Source organism: Typopeltis vanoorti, chromosome 5 (genome assembly GCF_054136105.1).
Source record: "Typopeltis vanoorti isolate ZY-2024b chromosome 5, IOZ_Tvanoo_1.0, whole genome shotgun sequence".
Lineage (NCBI taxonomy): Eukaryota > Metazoa > Arthropoda > Arachnida > Uropygi > Thelyphonidae > Typopeltis > Typopeltis vanoorti.
The window spans coordinates 171,214,751-171,231,847 of record NC_143553.1 but is presented as its reverse complement, the minus strand read 5'-3'; the positions used below and the strand labels follow the sequence as shown (position 1 = coordinate 171,231,847).

Genomic DNA, 17,097 nt, shown 5'->3' with positions numbered 1-17,097 from the left:
TTACAAAAGTTGGTTTATGGGACAGAACACAGGGGATATAACAGAAATGTATATGCTGCTAAATGAGTTTTGGTAGAATTATAAAATAGATGCAGAGAAAGTTTTTATATATACTTCTTGGGGGGGGGGGGGTACAAAAAGTTATCCCTAGAAATTTAGTAAAAGTGTGGTTAGCAGGCATATTTAGACTAGATTTGTTGCTTGGAGAAAGGCAGATGAGGGATTGGGATACAGAAGTGGTTGTGAGTATGTTTTCAATGAATGAGTTTATCATAATGGTAAGCTTTCGTAAATAATATTCAGTGCATGACTTCCTGCAGTCAAGCTTCAGACTCCATGATATGTCTATATAATGATAATAACAATAATAAAAAAGCAAAATTCATGCAGTGAAACCTAGACTTAAAAAAAAAAAACAATCAAAATCAAGACAACAAATTATTATCAAGTGAATATAACTGACATTATATTTTTATTACTTACTCTCTGATGAAAGAATCCTGCCAAGAAGAATTTGTTGCAGGTACTTTCTTACATGCTAATGCAGAAGCTTTAACAACAAAATCATTGACAGACAGTTTTATATCATCTTTAGCAAGCATTTCATTTAGTTCTTTCCTTAATCTGTAAAATATTAAAAAGCAATATTCCTTATTAAATGAAATATATATGAAATACAAATAACATTATTTTAAACCAAGTCCAATCATATAGCAATTTGTAGATATTCATTAATGATAAAACAACAAGATTTCATTAATAAGTTCTTTTAGCAAAATGATTGGGGGTGCTTAAAGTTCAAAGCTGTATAACTGAGAGGAGACCTCCACATAGCCTTTAAAGGAATGCGGAGAACCAACCAGCTTCTGACCTAATGAACAATCCCCACTTTCTTATGGTGCACCCTGTTGGGTATCTACCTGGATACTGAACGAACGAGGATGGGCTGGCAATTTGGGATTTAGCCAACCAAATTGTATTCTTATTGGTTAAACCAATATAGAAAATAATGGTACAACATGACAAAATTTCATGCCACTGGGGCGTTGCCCAGTTAAACAAGGTCCCCTTGTTTTTGCCAGGGAACCAGGTGAACAGCGAAAAGTCAGCTACTGGAAAAAATCTGAAAGCACACCCCAACTCAACATCACCAGAGTTAAAGATCGGTACTATCAACATAAGAAGTCTGAATGGCAAAGAAATGGAGCTAGCTGAGGAATTAGATAAGTACCACATCGACATAACAGAGGTGACTGAAACAAAAAAAGACAAAAAATGGTGATATCTTTCTGAACAATAAATACAAAATGTTATATTCAGGAAATGACAATCAAGGAAAAGAAGGAGTAGCCATAGTATTCAACACAAAATACGAGGCTAATCTTCTTGAATGGCAGGCAGTCTCAAGTAGAGTGATGTGGTAAATATCAGAATGGGGAACTGGACAATGAGACGTATTTGTGCCTATGGTCCCACAGAAGGTTCTACTAAGGTAGAAGTGGAGGAATTTTTGGAGGCTTTAGAAAAAGCAACTGACACAATGAAAAAGGAAAAGTTGGTCCTTTGTTGGGGATCTAAATAGCAGAGTAGGAAATGACTGTGAGACATACAAAAATATTTTGGGAAAATTTGGAGAAAAGAGCAAAGCTAATAATAATGGCAAATACTTGTTGGATTTCTGCTCAGGGCATGGACTGGTTATTACTAACACCATGTTCCAACATAAAAATGTGCACAAATTCACATGGAGAGAAGAGGCAAGGAATAAGAAATTGACTATGTTATTGTTGATAGTGATGTTTTCTCCCTGGTGCAGGACACCATAGTGTACACAGAATTTGAAATTGGAAGTGATCACTATTTAGTCTTGAGCGGGATAAAATTGGATTTCATACTGAAAAGAATAACATGTAAGAAGGTTTTAAAGTGAATAAAAGTTGAGCAGCTCTCATATGTGAACTGTAGACTAAAATACACAAATATTATTCAAGAAAAAATGAAAGACTTTGAGAACAGGAACCAAACCTTGGAGATTCAGTGGCAAGCCTTGAAGAAAACCCCGATTGATATCAGCCAGAGAGGCATGTGGTGAGGTTGTCTGCAAGGATGGAAAAATCAGAACTCCACGGTCGACACAGGAAGTTAAAGAGACAGTGAAGGAAAAGAAGAAAGCATATCAAAAGTTCCTAGCAAATAAGTCAGCTTGTGCTCTTAGAGAATACAGAGACAAATGTAAGAAAGCGAAACACTGTGTAAAACTAGCTAAACAAAAGTCATGGGAGGACTTTGGCAAGAACATTGAAAATAAATATCAAGAAGGTGGTAAGATATTCTGGAGGTTGTTGAAGAAGCTTAGAAATGGAAGAAAAAGTGCTGTAAAAGGAGTTAGAGATGATAAAGATTACATAAAAACAGGAGAAAAAGATATCCTTGAAGTATAGAGTAATTACTTCGAAAAATTGCTAAATGAAACAAGCAGTGATAGCACAGTGGTAATAAACACTCAACAGGCATATACGGTCGGGAATACATATCCATACTTGAAGTAGAAAAAGCCATCAAAGGCTTGAAATGTGGAAAGGCAGCAGGAGTAGATGATATTCGACCAGAAATGCTGAAGTATGGTGGTATAAGAGTATTACAGTGGCTGCACTGCATAGTTCAGAAAGCCTGGACAGAGGGACAAATTCCCAATGATTGGAGTAGAGCTCTAATAGTACCCATATATAAAAAGGGAATAAAACTGAATGTGAGAATTACAGAGGTATTTCCCTACTGAGTGTTCCTGGCAAGATCTATGCTAGCATAACTTGAGAAAAACAAGCTGGATTCAGGCCAAATAGAGGCTGTCAGGATCAGATCTTCACTTTACGACAAATAGTTGAGAAAGTATGGGAATATAACAAAGATCTGTATTTAAGTTTTGTCGATTTGGAAAAGGCATATGACAAAGTGCCAAGAGAGAAGCTATTCAATATGCTGCAGTTATATGGTGTCAATGGGGCATTATATCAAGCAATACTTAGTCTTTATTTGATTTGTAAGTCAGCAGTTAGAATTGAAGGAAGTACAGGAAGATGGTTTAATGTTAAATCTGGTGTGAGACAAGGATGTACATTATCCCCTCTGTTATTCATTATCTATATGGATCACATTATGAAGGAAAGTGGTATTAAACCTGATATCAAAATTGGAGATGTTAATGTCAGCTCTTTGCTTTATGCAGACGATGTTATACTTCTAAACAAATCCGCTACAAGTTTGCAGGAGTCCCTGACTAAATTGAATAACTGTTGTAATAGATATGGTATGAAGGTGAGCATTAAAAAGACAAAGACAATGAAAATAGGTAGAATTGTTTAAAATGTCAACTGTGTTGTGAACGGAGAACCTGTGGAACAAGTAAAACATTTCAGCTACTTAGGCATGATGTTTACTGAAGATGGTAAATTAAATATGGAAATAAACAATAGAATCAACAAAGCTGGTATGGTAGGAAGTCAATTGAATAAATTCATATGGAATAAGAGAGAAATTAGTCGGAACACTAAATTAGCTGTATACAAGACAGTGTTCACACCGGTTTTAACTTATGGATCTGAGAGCTTGGTCAGAAGTAAAACACTTGACCAAAGACTAGAGACTGCAGAAATGAGAGTCCTGAGAAAGATTAGAGGTGTGAACAGATGGCATCAATGGCAATATTATATTAAAAACGAGGATATTAGGAAAGAACTTGACATTGGTGGCATCCATGAATGCATTAGCAGAGCTAATTTCAGGTGGTATGGTCACTTAAACATAATGGTTGAGGAAAGATTAGCAAAACAAGTGTTCTCTGCTAGGTTGGCAGGAAAACGACTCAGAGGCAGACCAAGATATAGGTGGATTGATGCGGTACAATGTGCCTTAGACGATAGAAATATAAGATAAGATCTGATAATGATAATATTGGAGTCTTGACGAGTAACAGACTGATTTGGAGGAAAATTGCAGATTGGAAGTTAGTAATGATATAAATTTTTCATGTAGTACTGTCATATCGTGTACACCCCTTGAGGGCACATGTCAGGAATTTGATGATTATGAGCATGATCATTTTAATAAAAAATATTTTCTTTTTTTTTTTACCATCTGAGTACAATAAATGAAACTGGTGAGAATGTGTGCCAATAAGTATTTTGAGAGAGAGAGAGAGAGCACCAGAACTGCATGGAGAGAAAGAATGATGGTGGTGAGTTGAAAGGCAAAAGACTTGAAAGTAAAAGTGTGAATCTTGATGAGGTTGTCGTTGCAAGTGGAGTATTGGAAGTAAGTGAGAGTACTGCAGTACAAGTGATAGTAACAATGAAACTATGAAAAATGAAGTGTTTTGAGAGGGGTGGGAGAGAGAGAGAGAGAGAGAGACCAAACTGCTGGGAGAGAAAGAAGAATGATAGTGGTGAGTTGAATGTTGGAAGCAAGTGAGGGTACTGCAGTACAAGTGATACAAGAATGAAACTGCGAAAAAATGAAGTGTTTCGAAAGAGCCAGAACTGCAGGGAGAGAAAGAAGAATGATGGTGGTGAGTTGAATGGCAAAAGATGCTAACATACAAGTGTGAATCTTGGTGAGGTTATTGTTGAAAATAAAGTGTTGGAAGCAAGCGAAAGTGCTACAGTATAAGTGATAATAAGAATAAAATTGGGAAACATGAAGAGCATGACCAGGTGATAATGATAGTGCTTATGTGGAGTTCCATGAAGAACAAAATGAGATAGAATTGTCGAAAAATACCTGGTTGGTAAGATGGCACAGAAACAAAAGAAATGGGGAGCTACAAGGGGAGTATGAAAGAGAGAGAATAAGAATCAAACTTATGGTGATTCCATGATATGAGAAGAGTGTGAGGTGCAAGAAAGTAAAAATTATGCGTCTGGTGCTATGGCATGATAGAGGCAAGCAGATACAAAGACTATGATTGTAAAGAGCCAGTGTGCAGGTTGTGCAAGAGAAATAGTGTAGAGTTTGATGGATGTAGAGAGTGAGTTCTGATAGATGAAAAGATTTATATAAGGAAGATAGTCTGCATTTCAATGAATATGGAGTTAGGTTTCATGAGAAAGTATTGTTCAGTGAGAATTAGAAAAACTATAATGTTTGGGGGAGGGGGGCAGGTGAGCGTGGATTCAGAAAACCTAGATGTCAGTAAGTGGGAGAATGATCACATGATGCTGAATGTAGCTTCCTAAATTCTTATCATCAGTGGGATAATCAGTACAAAGTGTAAGGGGAACTGTAGGATGAAGGGGATATTGCATTTTTATGTATACTAATACCAGAAATATTCGGGACAGAAAGTGAGGTTTTTGGCATTGGTTGGTTCGACTAGGCCAGGGGTTGGCGAACAAGGGTAAATTACCCCAAGTGGGGTAAAAATGAAATTCTTGGGGGTAATGAGGACTCAATAGACATAAATAAAATTATATAAAAAGTGCGTTCCTTGTTACGACAGAAATTTTTCTTCTGGCAACACTGCATCTGGCCAATGTAATATATGTGTTTAGGAGACGTCACGCCATGTTGAACTCCAAACAATTTGGTTGCTAAGGCATTGCCAAGTGGCTAAAAAGATATTATTTGTCAGTTGTCTATTACCCACCTTAACCTTATTTTTTGACATGTGTTTTTGCTTTGTTTAAGTCGATTTAAGTAGATATTTAATTTAATTTATTTCAATAGTTCTATTTTAAGTGTAAGATTTTCATTTATTAACCTCCCAACCGGCCGGTGTGGATGAAATAGTCAACACTCCCTAGCTTTTTTCATGGATCAAAACTTCGTCGGTATTCTGCCTTTTATCATGCCATTACCTTCCTCCACCGTTAATCTTGTTACGGCTATTCTATAGCCATTAGTGGATTATCTGTTGCTGAGTGACCTTTGCGTCCCCTCCCCCTGTCTTTACCTCTATTGTGTTGCTTAGAATTTCATTTACTCTCCTAAGTTATTTGACCTTTCTTGCCTCTAAAATGATTTATTATGTCTCTTCCCAAAAATTGAAACGGATTTCACATATGCGAAAAAAATCAATCCTGAAATGACCACTGATCAGCTTTTGCAATGAATCTGTTCAGTGATAGTAACTTTGGTGTATTTTATTCTACAAATCAGTGCACCCGAAGAGTTGCACTGGTTGTTCTTTCACTTTACGTATAATAATTGAATAACTTATTTTTCGAATTTTAGAATTTTCAAATGTTTGCTTTGTAAATATTATGTCAAATATTTATTGAAATAAGTATGTCCTTTTGCTTTCGTTTCTAGCCAAATAGCATTATATGGATCATCACATTGCAGTTTTAGAAACGATTTTTTGTTATTCATAAACACAAAATAAAAAAAAAATGTTAAAATGCAAAATTGCATTACTCGGTTTCCGATTGTGTCTTTTTGGTATCAAAAATTTATATCCAATGATATTTTAGCAGTGATTCTTCGCCTTCGTCTTTTATTTATTTATTTGTATTATGCATATTACGATAATATCTAGTGCCTAATCTCATGGATATGTTGAAAATTTAATGTGAAAAATATCATATACGGAATGATTCAAATTTTTTGCTCATTTTTGAAGATTTTCTAATGCTTCCCCCCCCCCCCCTCCTTATCCTCTCCTGGAACTCAATTGCATAACTACTCTAAATTTCTGTACAGGTTTGAAAGATTTTCTAGACAGCATTCAAAATCAATTACTTCATTTTACCATTTTGACAATAGATATACGCCAATCAGATTGCATCGTGAAGCTTCTAATTCTGTTCTATTTATTTGCAATCTAAAACCAGCTGTTCTGCTGTCCGCTGAAATTATGTGAAATTTTAGAAATAATATGCTATATTTTCACCATGCAAAATTGTTTATATGCATACTACACAAAAGAAAGTTCAGTAGTATTATTTTTGTTTGTTTTTCTTTAAAAAAATCTAAATATTACTTCTGCTGCTGGAAGCTATTTCTGAAATAATCTACGTCTTATAAATACTTGGTAATATCCTCTTAGCTGGAGGAAAAGCTGAAGGATTATTACTCTCAGCTATTGAGAAAGAAAGGGGAGAACACTAAAGTCGCACTAAATTGCCTAAAGCTGTAGTGCAGAATACACCAAGAATGTCTTGTTTTCTTTTTGATTGTTGATTACAGATATCCTAACAGAAATGCTGACATTTCGTTTATATGCTTATACATTATTTATGCCGAAATAATTTCTTAATTTATAATAATCAATTTCACTTTTATTATCGAAAAATTATAAATTATTTCATACAATTATCTTGAAAAAGAGGATTTGAATTATTTTAAAAGAAAAGGTGCATTGCGTTTCATAATCTTCTTTTTTTGGGGGGGAGGGGGGGTATATACCTAATCAATCTGCGGATATTTCAGATAATTTATTTCATAAATCGTTCGCAAGACAACTGTTACAAACGTAAATCACTTGGGGAACATACCCATTCATTTTAGTGTAAAATAGTAGCAAAGGTTCAGTTACTTTAGCTATCTAAACTAGAAGAAAATGTTATGTCTGCTGAGATTAGAATCTTACGTGAATATTTTTTCTGACATGATTTCTCTAATCGTTATAATGTAACCAATTTCCAGATTTTTTCCCTCCTACAGACTTCATGTTTATGCAGTGATTTCTTCTTTGTACTACAAGAAAAAAAAATCAGATAACAGAAGAAAAATATGTAGTATTTTCTTTTCCACTGGCTGAATTTACAATGTTCTTTCTTTGTGTTTTGAAGAGAAAGTGCAAATGACTTTTTTCTTACTATTTTTGCCATTATAACATCTCATATAATTATAAGAGTGACATTTTACTGTTTTTCTCCCACACGAGAAACAGAAATAAGGTAGTAATAATATTGTTGATTCTGCCAAACTCCATTGTAGCAGAAATTTTTATTACAAAACTTTGTAATATATATATATATATCTCCGAAACAAGAAATTTGGAACCCATATCACATCAATGTTGAGTGTTGGCAAGGTGAAAATGTTCCCGTTATTATTTATATATTTCATTTATTAACTAGGGGGGGCTATACCCAACCCCTCCTGTGTTCCGGTATGGTAGGCCAGTTCTCCTTCAATTGTGATAACTCGAAAGGGGGTCCCGCCCCTGAATTCTGATGACTCGAATTTTGAAGACTCGACACTCACGGTAGCCCCTGACTTTCAAAACGTTTCGAAAAACATGACATAAAAAGGCTCATCATTTTATATATATATATATATATATATATATATATATTAGGATAACCAAGTTATTTTATAAACTTGGTTATTTTTACCAAGTTTATAAAATAACGACTTTCCCTCGCTGCTAAGCTCGGATTTCTCCCTTCGATAGCTTTCCTGAAGCCAGATCTGGAGGCATATCTCGCCTTTCCAGTTATTTTGAAATTTATAACCAAGTTTATAAAATAACTTGGTTATCCTAATATACAATATCCCCAAGTTAAAAAAAAAAGTTATTACATCTATCTATCTATCTATATATATATATATATATATATATATCTATATATATCTATATATATATATATATATATATATATAGGGTAGATTTTATTTCATTATTTTTTATTGTTTTGGTGAAATACTTTACCTGGAATACTCTTTCCAGTTCCTCTTATATTTTATTCCTTCGAAAATATCATTCTGTGTCATAAAAAGAACTTAAAAATTAGCCTTCAAGATGAAAAAAGAAACAGTACATTCGGGTATCCCTCTATCAATATTTGTAGTCCTGAAAAGAACTGTTTTGATGGCCTTGAAAACAAACATTCTTTATTTCATACTGTTCAGAATTTAAAATTCTTGAACAGTGTGGAACATCTTGAAGCAAGGGTAAACACACAAAGCAGTTTTGCACTCAGGGCACCAGATTTTTGTTTCCTTTCTGATATTTTTTTTATTACATACATAGCATTTGCGTGCAGTTTTTTTTTAATCAGCCGTTGGTGGTAGATTTTCGGGATAATGGTTGGAGTTAGCAGCGTTCAACCTCAGATGTCTGGCAGGATTTTCTGTTTTTCTGCTTGCTGAAGAAGGCGCATGTGCATGCAGCAATGCTTTCGCAATTTCTATTCTGTATTCTAGATATGTTATGGTAGACAAACATTTTTTCTTGTGCAGGAGGAAACTGTTCCAAATAACAAAATCCAATACATGTCCAAACACTTTTTTGTAATATTTTTTATGCTGTTTCCTCATTACAGAGTAGAATGATAGCTGCTGATCGCACCTGTCGACTCCACCCATAGTGTCGTTGTATGCACACACAGCAATGGGTTTTTCTTTTTTCAAACCATGCTTCTCCACGGATTCCGTTGATGGATTGTGCAGGGAAGACAGCAGAAAAACATCTCTTTTGTCTTTCCAATGTAGTGCAAAGACTTTCCCTCACTGATAAGCTCAGATTTCCCCCTTCGATAGCTTTCCTGGAGCCAGATCTGGAGGCATATCTCGCCTTTTTGCATTTACAGTACCATAACTATCTGTACGATGCTGTAAAAGCAAATCAGCGAGTTCAGGACACATATAGTAATTATCCATTGTAATGCAGTAACCTTTCCCCAGTAAAGGGTCTAGTAACTGCATTACTGCACGCATCGACAAGGGGAGATCCGAATATTTATCATGCTCGATTACAGTTTGCTTTCCCGTATAAGGTTTGAAATCCCAAAGATATCCACTTTCCGATTCGCAAAGCATAAAAAATTTTACTCCATACTTCGCTTTCTTTTTGGGAATATACTGCTTACATTTCAGTCTACCTTTGAATGGCATAAGGCTTTCATCGATACTCAAGTCTCTCTCAGGAATGTAGAGTGATCTACATTTCTGACGGATTTTCATCAGAAAATCATAAATTTTGTTGAGGACTGGGCAAGGATGTGTTGCCTGATCGTATTCCTCGTTATTCTGAAAATGCAAATACTTCATGATGAGACTGAATTGTTTTTCAGTCATAACATCACGAAACATTGGCGTGTTCAGGATCCAGTCTGTAGACCAATACATTTCGAGAGTGGGCTTTTTCACGATACCTTGCACAATCAAGAGTGCTATAAATGTAAGGAGCAGGTTGATATCTATTGGGCTCCAAAGTTTACTGCGAGAATGCGGACTGTACTCAACTTGCTGATGTTGTTGGCAAGCATAAAGATTAGTCTGTTCCACTATGAAGGAAAGAATATCATCGTCTAAAAATAGACGGAAAGAGCTTAAAATATTACCGGAGTCAAAGTCTTCAGTAATTCCTGGCTTACCTATGAAGGGAAACCGTGGATAAGCTGGTGTACGTTCAGTGGCGATCACCCATTTTCTGCACGAAGACATATCTAAAGTACAGGCAGAATCGCTATCTTCAGAGCTAGAAAGATTTCTCTCCTCATCGGTAGAACAAGAGCTGCTCGAAAGGCGAAGGCTCCAACTTTTCTGCATCCCACGAAGTTTTCTTTTCTTACCATGAGTGTCACTGCTACTGGCTGCTTGCGATCTTGTAAATGAATTGTGTCTTGAATATACTTACTAATTATTCTTTTCTGCCCAGCTCAAAGCTAATGGAGATTACTAACCCCCCACTGAGAAACAGAACAATAGAACATGCAGCACACTAAAGAGCCTCAAGCAATATCTGAATATTCTACAGGCAGAAATTTCTTGTTTGGTTTTTCACTTTATTCTGATATTGCATTTGAAGGATGACAGTGCTTTCAAATATTAATTTCGCCTATATCCGAATATCACATAATTTCCTGATTTATAATAATGAGGAAATAATATGTATATTTTCTGATTTATAATTTGCTAATTTATAATAATCACCACATAGTTTCAATATCGAAAAATTAAAGTTATGTAGAACAATTACTAGAGAAAAATAACGAATTAAATAAAAACTGTACCTATGTTTCATAACAGTTTTCGGGTGTGTGACAGTGATACAACGGGGGGGGGGGGGGGTTAAACTATCAGAGGTGAAATAAAGTTCAATTCTATTGTGAAAGGAAATGTTTCACATTTGATCTACATATTTTGAATGATAAAAATAAGCAAATGTATCACTTACTTTAAAAATTGGAGAATAAAATATCTGAATTATGCAGAAAATATTAATCATAACTGTTAATTTCATTTTGTAATGACCAATTCTACAAGGAAACCAAGATTGTGTACAAAGAACAGTAAATTACTATACAACATGAAGAAAAAATTTAGTGATATGATTAAAGAATTTCATGTTATTCTCTATAAAGCAAAGTTGCTCCAGCATGTCCTAAAGAAAATCTGTGAAGTATTATTCGCTTTCGATGGTTTTGTGCAAAAATAAAAATAATATAAACTGGAACGTCGGCAGCCGGTTTTTTCTTTTTTTTAAAAGAATATTTCAAATAATTATCGTGAATTAATTTCTTCGAGAACAAAGAAAAATCATTTGACTAGTAAGCGATTAGAAAAAAATTAGCGCAAAAAAAAATAAAAAATTAAATTGGTTCTCCAAGGTAAGGCAATATTTAAGTGAAGAAATTATGCAAGATCTTTATTTTGCCCAGACATTAAAATTGTATTGTACAATAAAAAGAGAAAACAAAAATATAAATAATTTCTCTATTTTATTCTATCCTATATAACTAAAATCCAGTTACCCAGCATGGAAAAAGGAAGTGCGTTTCTTGTTATAGGCAACTGCAGCTACGAACACGAGATAATCCGATTAACCGTTCTCTTCAGCGTGAGGGCTTATCACACTTTCTAATGGACATGACAGTCAAATTGCACTTCTTATCCAGGTTCTTTCAACAGGTGGGCTGAAACATATCCATATTTAGCTGGACGTCTATAGACGTCCTAGCCAGTAGGAAGGTTAATCATATTTTAGTTTTATGTTAGTTCGATAATTTGATTAATATATTTTCTCCTTGCTCGATTAATTTTCGATGGTCAATAAAATAATTAAGTACTGCCTTCATCTTGAGGACATGTCTTAGTGCCACATTTACCAATTAAAGTATTGTAAATTTAAACGAACTTTAAAAAACTTAAATTCAATCACTGTCTTTTTTACCCTTCAGATGACATCAAATAGAAAAAGAATATACCAGGAAGAGTTCCTCAATTATGGATTTACACAAATAGAAGACAAAGGAATAATGAAACCGCAGTGTGTTGTCCATTTGAAAGTACTGAATGCAGAATCTTTCAAAAAGAATCAATTGAAGAAACACTTGGATAATTTGCACCCACATCTGTCTTCCAAACCACGGGAATACTTTGTAAATTTGGAAATGTCTGTCAAAAGACAAAGACTGGACAGCAATTTGAGAGGTACATTCGATCAACATTCAGCATCAAAGGCTAGCTTTGAAGTGGCCTGGTTAATTGCCCGAAACAAGAAACCATATATTATTGGTGAGGAATTGGTTAAACCAGCAGCTTTGAAAATGGCAGAGGTTATGTGTGGTCAGAAAGAAGCCATGAAACTAAATTCAGTGCCCTTGTCTGCAAAAGTTGTGAAAGAAAGAATTTCTATTTTAGCAGAAAATGTGAGGGAACAATTATTTCTTCAATAAAAGAGAGTAAATGCTTTGCTATTCAGCTTGATGAGACTACAGATGTCAGTAGTAATTTGCAGCTGATGGTGTATGTTCACTACAAAGGTTTACATGCAATTGAAGAGGAATTGTTGTTTCGTTCTTCTCTCAAGTTGTGATCTCGTGAAATTGATGTTTTCAATAATGCATTTTTAAAAATTATGGAGACAACTACCGTGTTTGAATAAAAACTTTAGTTTAATATAACTAAAATCTACATTCGATATTTCGACCTTTATGTCAAGGTCATCTTCTTGAGCATACAACTATACACAGAAAACAAGCTACACTACAATCAAACTGGTTTGTTAAAGATACTGACCAATGGCTGCAACAATTGTTGGCCTGACCTCTGGTGAAAAAAAAAAAAAAAAAATTATACATCAATGCTAGAGTCCTATTATTAGTGTTATCTGTTGGTTGTAGAAATACATTGGGCTTAACAACAAGTATCTATCTATATACATATATTAACATCATGATTATACTTGTACATTCCAGCCAGTTGGCATGAAATGGTTTCTAATACTAGCTGAAGATTGGCTAGAGTCCTGACTTATGCTGGATCTTATATATTAGGTAGGCTGAATGTGTGCCATCCGGATCCTTGGAATTTTCATGCCATCTTTGTTGTTGATATTTGGGTGGTTTATCAGGATTTTGCAGGCTTCCTTAAATTTCCTTTCAAAAATTTCCTGAAAGGAAATTTAAGGAAGCCTGCGAAATCCTGATAAACCACCCAAATATCAACAACAAAGATGGCATGAAAATTCCAAGGATCCGGATGGCACACATTCAGCCTACCTAATATATAAGATCCAGCATAAGTCAGGACTCTAGCCAATCTTCAGCTAGTATTAGAAACCATTCCATGCCAACTGGCTGGAATGTACACGTATAATCATGATGTTAATATATGTATATAGATAGATACTTGTTGTTACGCCCAATGTATTTCTACAACCAACAGATAACACTAATAATAGGACTCTAGCGTTGATTATATTTTTTTTTTTTTTCACCAGAGGTCAGGCCAACAATTGTTGCAGCCATTGGTCAGTATCTTTAACAAACCAGTTTGATTGTAATGTAGCTTGTTTTCTGTGTATAGTTGTATGCCCCAGAAGATGACTTTGACATAAAGGTCGAAACGTCGAATGTAGATTTTAGTTATATTAAACTAAAGTTTTCATTCAAACACAGTAGTTGTCTCCATAATTTTCAAAAATGCATTCGGATCACCGTGTAAGCTTAAAAGAAAGGATGTTTTCAATAAAGTTAATGAATACTTTAATAATGTTAATTTAAAGTGGGAAGACTGCATTGCTGTGTCTGTTGATGGAGCTCCAGCTATGCTGGGTCATGTAAGTGGTTTTTCGGCTTTGGCGAGAGAGAATAATCCAAAAATTGAAGTTAACCACTGTATGATCCATTGCCAGGCACTGCTTGTGAAACATTTGGAACCTGCACTGGAAGCCGTCATGCATGATGTTATCAAGGTTGTCAATGTTGTCAAAGAACATGCACTAAACACGCGACTATTTCGTGAATTATGTAAAGATGGTGAGGCTGAATATACAGACCTACTTTATCATACAGAAGTGAGGTAGCTCTCACGTGGAAATGTTCTGAACCTAGTGTGGGCTCTCAAAACTGAACTTGAAATTTTTATGGTTGATCAAAAGCATGTCCTCGCAGATAAGTTTACAAACTCCTCGTGAGTTGCACATCTCGCATGTTTAGCTGATATTTTTGAGTATGTGAATGCATTGAACAAAGAATTGCAAGGAAAAAACATCAATATAATTTCAGCCAGAGAAAAGATTTCAGTATTTGGATCAAAGCTTTTATATTGGAGACAGAAAGCAGAACAAAACAAGATAGCTGCCTTTTCAAAGTTAGTTTGTTTTTGCAAGATTGTTAAAATATTACTTTTGACGACACCAAGGATACAGTTATAAGGCATCTTATCAAACTCAAAGAGCGGTTCTCTGATTACTTTCCAGATCTTGATTCACATACTGTCAGTTGGGTTATAGATCCCTTTAAATGTGAAATTGCTGTGTACCAGAAGAGCCTCAAGGGTTGGCAGGGGCACTTCTTGAATTTCGATCCAATACTGAAGCACATATTGAATTTGAAAACAAAGCAGATCTGTCATATTTTTGGATGTCAATAGCTGCAAAGGCTTTCAAAATTGCATATGAGGAGGCAGTCAAAAAGTTGCTGCTTTTTGCAACAACCTACCTTTGTGAACAAGGATTTTCTACTCTAATGAACATGAAAACAAAGTCGAAAATCAATTTCTCTAAATCAATTGGACCCTGGAGACAGTATCCAAATTGCTCTGACATCAAAATGCTCCAATTTTGATGTTATTGTATCAAAAATGAAACAACATCATTTCTCCAAAACCTGAAGTGAAAAAGTTTTCAAAGAAATCCTTTTGTTTCATAATGAGGATATTGATTTATTTTATCGCATTTATTTTATACTTTTTATATTTATAATTGTATTCTCCATATAAATAGATTCAATAAACCTTTTGAATTTAAATAATCTATGATTTTCTCCCTTTCAAATCAAGGGGGTAACGTCGGCATAAATAAATATATTTTGGGGTAATAGGTAAAAAAGTTCCCCGATCCTTGAACTAGGCCAAAAGTGATAGGCACATCAGTGAAACTTGGTTGACAGAGGATGATATAGTCATAGAGATACAATGCAAGAGGTATCAGAAAGGACAGAAGGAACAGAATAGGAGCTCTGTTAATAAAGAATTGAGCCTAAAAGAGAGAAGAAATACATCAGGAACACAAGAATGAAGAGGGGGAAGGTTATTCGAGTCTATTTGGTGTGAGATAGAGGCCAAGAGTATGAAATATATAGTCAGCTGCTGCTATATGCTGAGCAGTATGAAGGAGAATGCAAACTATTGAACCTGTGTTTAATTATTTCTCCATGATGTAGTCATCCATTTACAGTACAACTGCAAACGCATGAAACCTGCTTCTCCTCTTGCTCATTTATTCTATCTACCTCTGGTACAGCCTTCCTCATGATGTGTTTCCCAACATTAAACTTAATGAGTGTAAACCATCACTTAAGGCATTAATGCTCACATGTTAGAAGCATAAAATTATAGTTATTAAAAAGGTTTTATAGGACTCACTACAAGTAGATTTGCTTGAATGATAAATACCATGTTTTAACTTGTATACATTTTTTTTATTTATACTAGAAGTACTTTCTCTACATGTTTCAGTGTCTATATGGCTAACAACATCATCAAGAGGTTGCTTAATGTAGGTAAAAACCAACGAATATTAAATGTTTTCCAGCAGCTAATATCTGATGAACTATCCTGTGATAACCCAGAAATTAATTACAAAGACAGTATCCATACGTTGATAATGCATCAAGAAAAATAGCCAAAACATTAAAGGCAGTCAACATCAGAACAGCCTTCAAACCACTCAACACATTATGAAACTTTCTACACTCCCCTAAAGACAGAGTATAATTTCATAAACATCCACATGTATAAGAGATTCCACATTCTTGTGGAAAGATATACATAGGTCAGACTGGTAGAGGTTTTGAAATCTGCAATAAAGAACATATAGGTGATGCTGAAAACAAATGGGAAGAAAAAAGCAGATTCACAGCACACATCCTCAAAGAACATCAAATGGTAAATTGGCATGCATTCTCCATGCCCTACTTAGAAGAGAATTACAGTACTTCGACAAGTTCTGTTCAAGGAGTCCTCCGAGGTCAATCGCTCAAAAGGCACACCAAACAGAAATCAAGAAACGATCCTTCATAACATCTGGAAGTCATTAATTAACATGTCTAACATTAAAGACCTTTCCTATGCCAGCAATCACAGAGTTTACACAGCATGTAAGATACCTAATGATACTTATGATTAAACCTTATATTATTATTACATGACACCTCCAGGAAGTCCAAAGACTCATCGAGAGAGGGCATTTACTCTACAATCTCTGTCTCCACCACTTGCTCAATCCACCAACTACACCACCATCTACTGCACACTACCACTTTCACTGACAATCACAAACATCCATGCCCATGGTGGGATTTGAACCCACAGCCTTTCGGCTGGAGAGCGAATACGATAACCACTTGGCCAACCAGGCTGATATAAATCCCAAATTTGCCCATTCTTAGAATACTGACACACATTTGGGATGGTGCACCTAAAACCTCAAAAATTCTTGATGCTGTCCAGAGGAGAGCAGTTTGGTTGACCTTCTCTCATAGGCTCACTTTGACCTCTATCCCATAGATGCAATGATTCAGGTCTGTGTCTTTTACTTCTACAGGTACTTCCATGGTCATTGCTGGATTGGCAAACATCATTCCTTCACTTGCTATTAGGCCTGTTAAAACAAGAGCAGCGGCTGTCCAACATCCCTTTACAGTA

At 35.1% G+C, this 17,097-nt stretch overlaps 1 protein-coding gene across 3 annotated transcripts in view; it reads right to left on the bottom strand.

Moving 5' to 3' along the window:
* muc (dihydrolipoamide S-acetyltransferase muc) overlaps window positions 1-17,097 on the bottom strand; it is a 277,556-nt gene that overhangs the window by 147,291 nt on the left and 113,168 nt on the right. For all 3 annotated transcript variants that reach the window (XM_090392923.1, XM_090392924.1, XM_090392925.1), the window contains exon 7: window positions 484-624. In XM_090392923.1, the coding sequence (XP_090249049.1) occupies window positions 484-624 (141 nt within the window). The remainder of the gene's footprint in view (window positions 1-483; window positions 625-17,097) is intronic.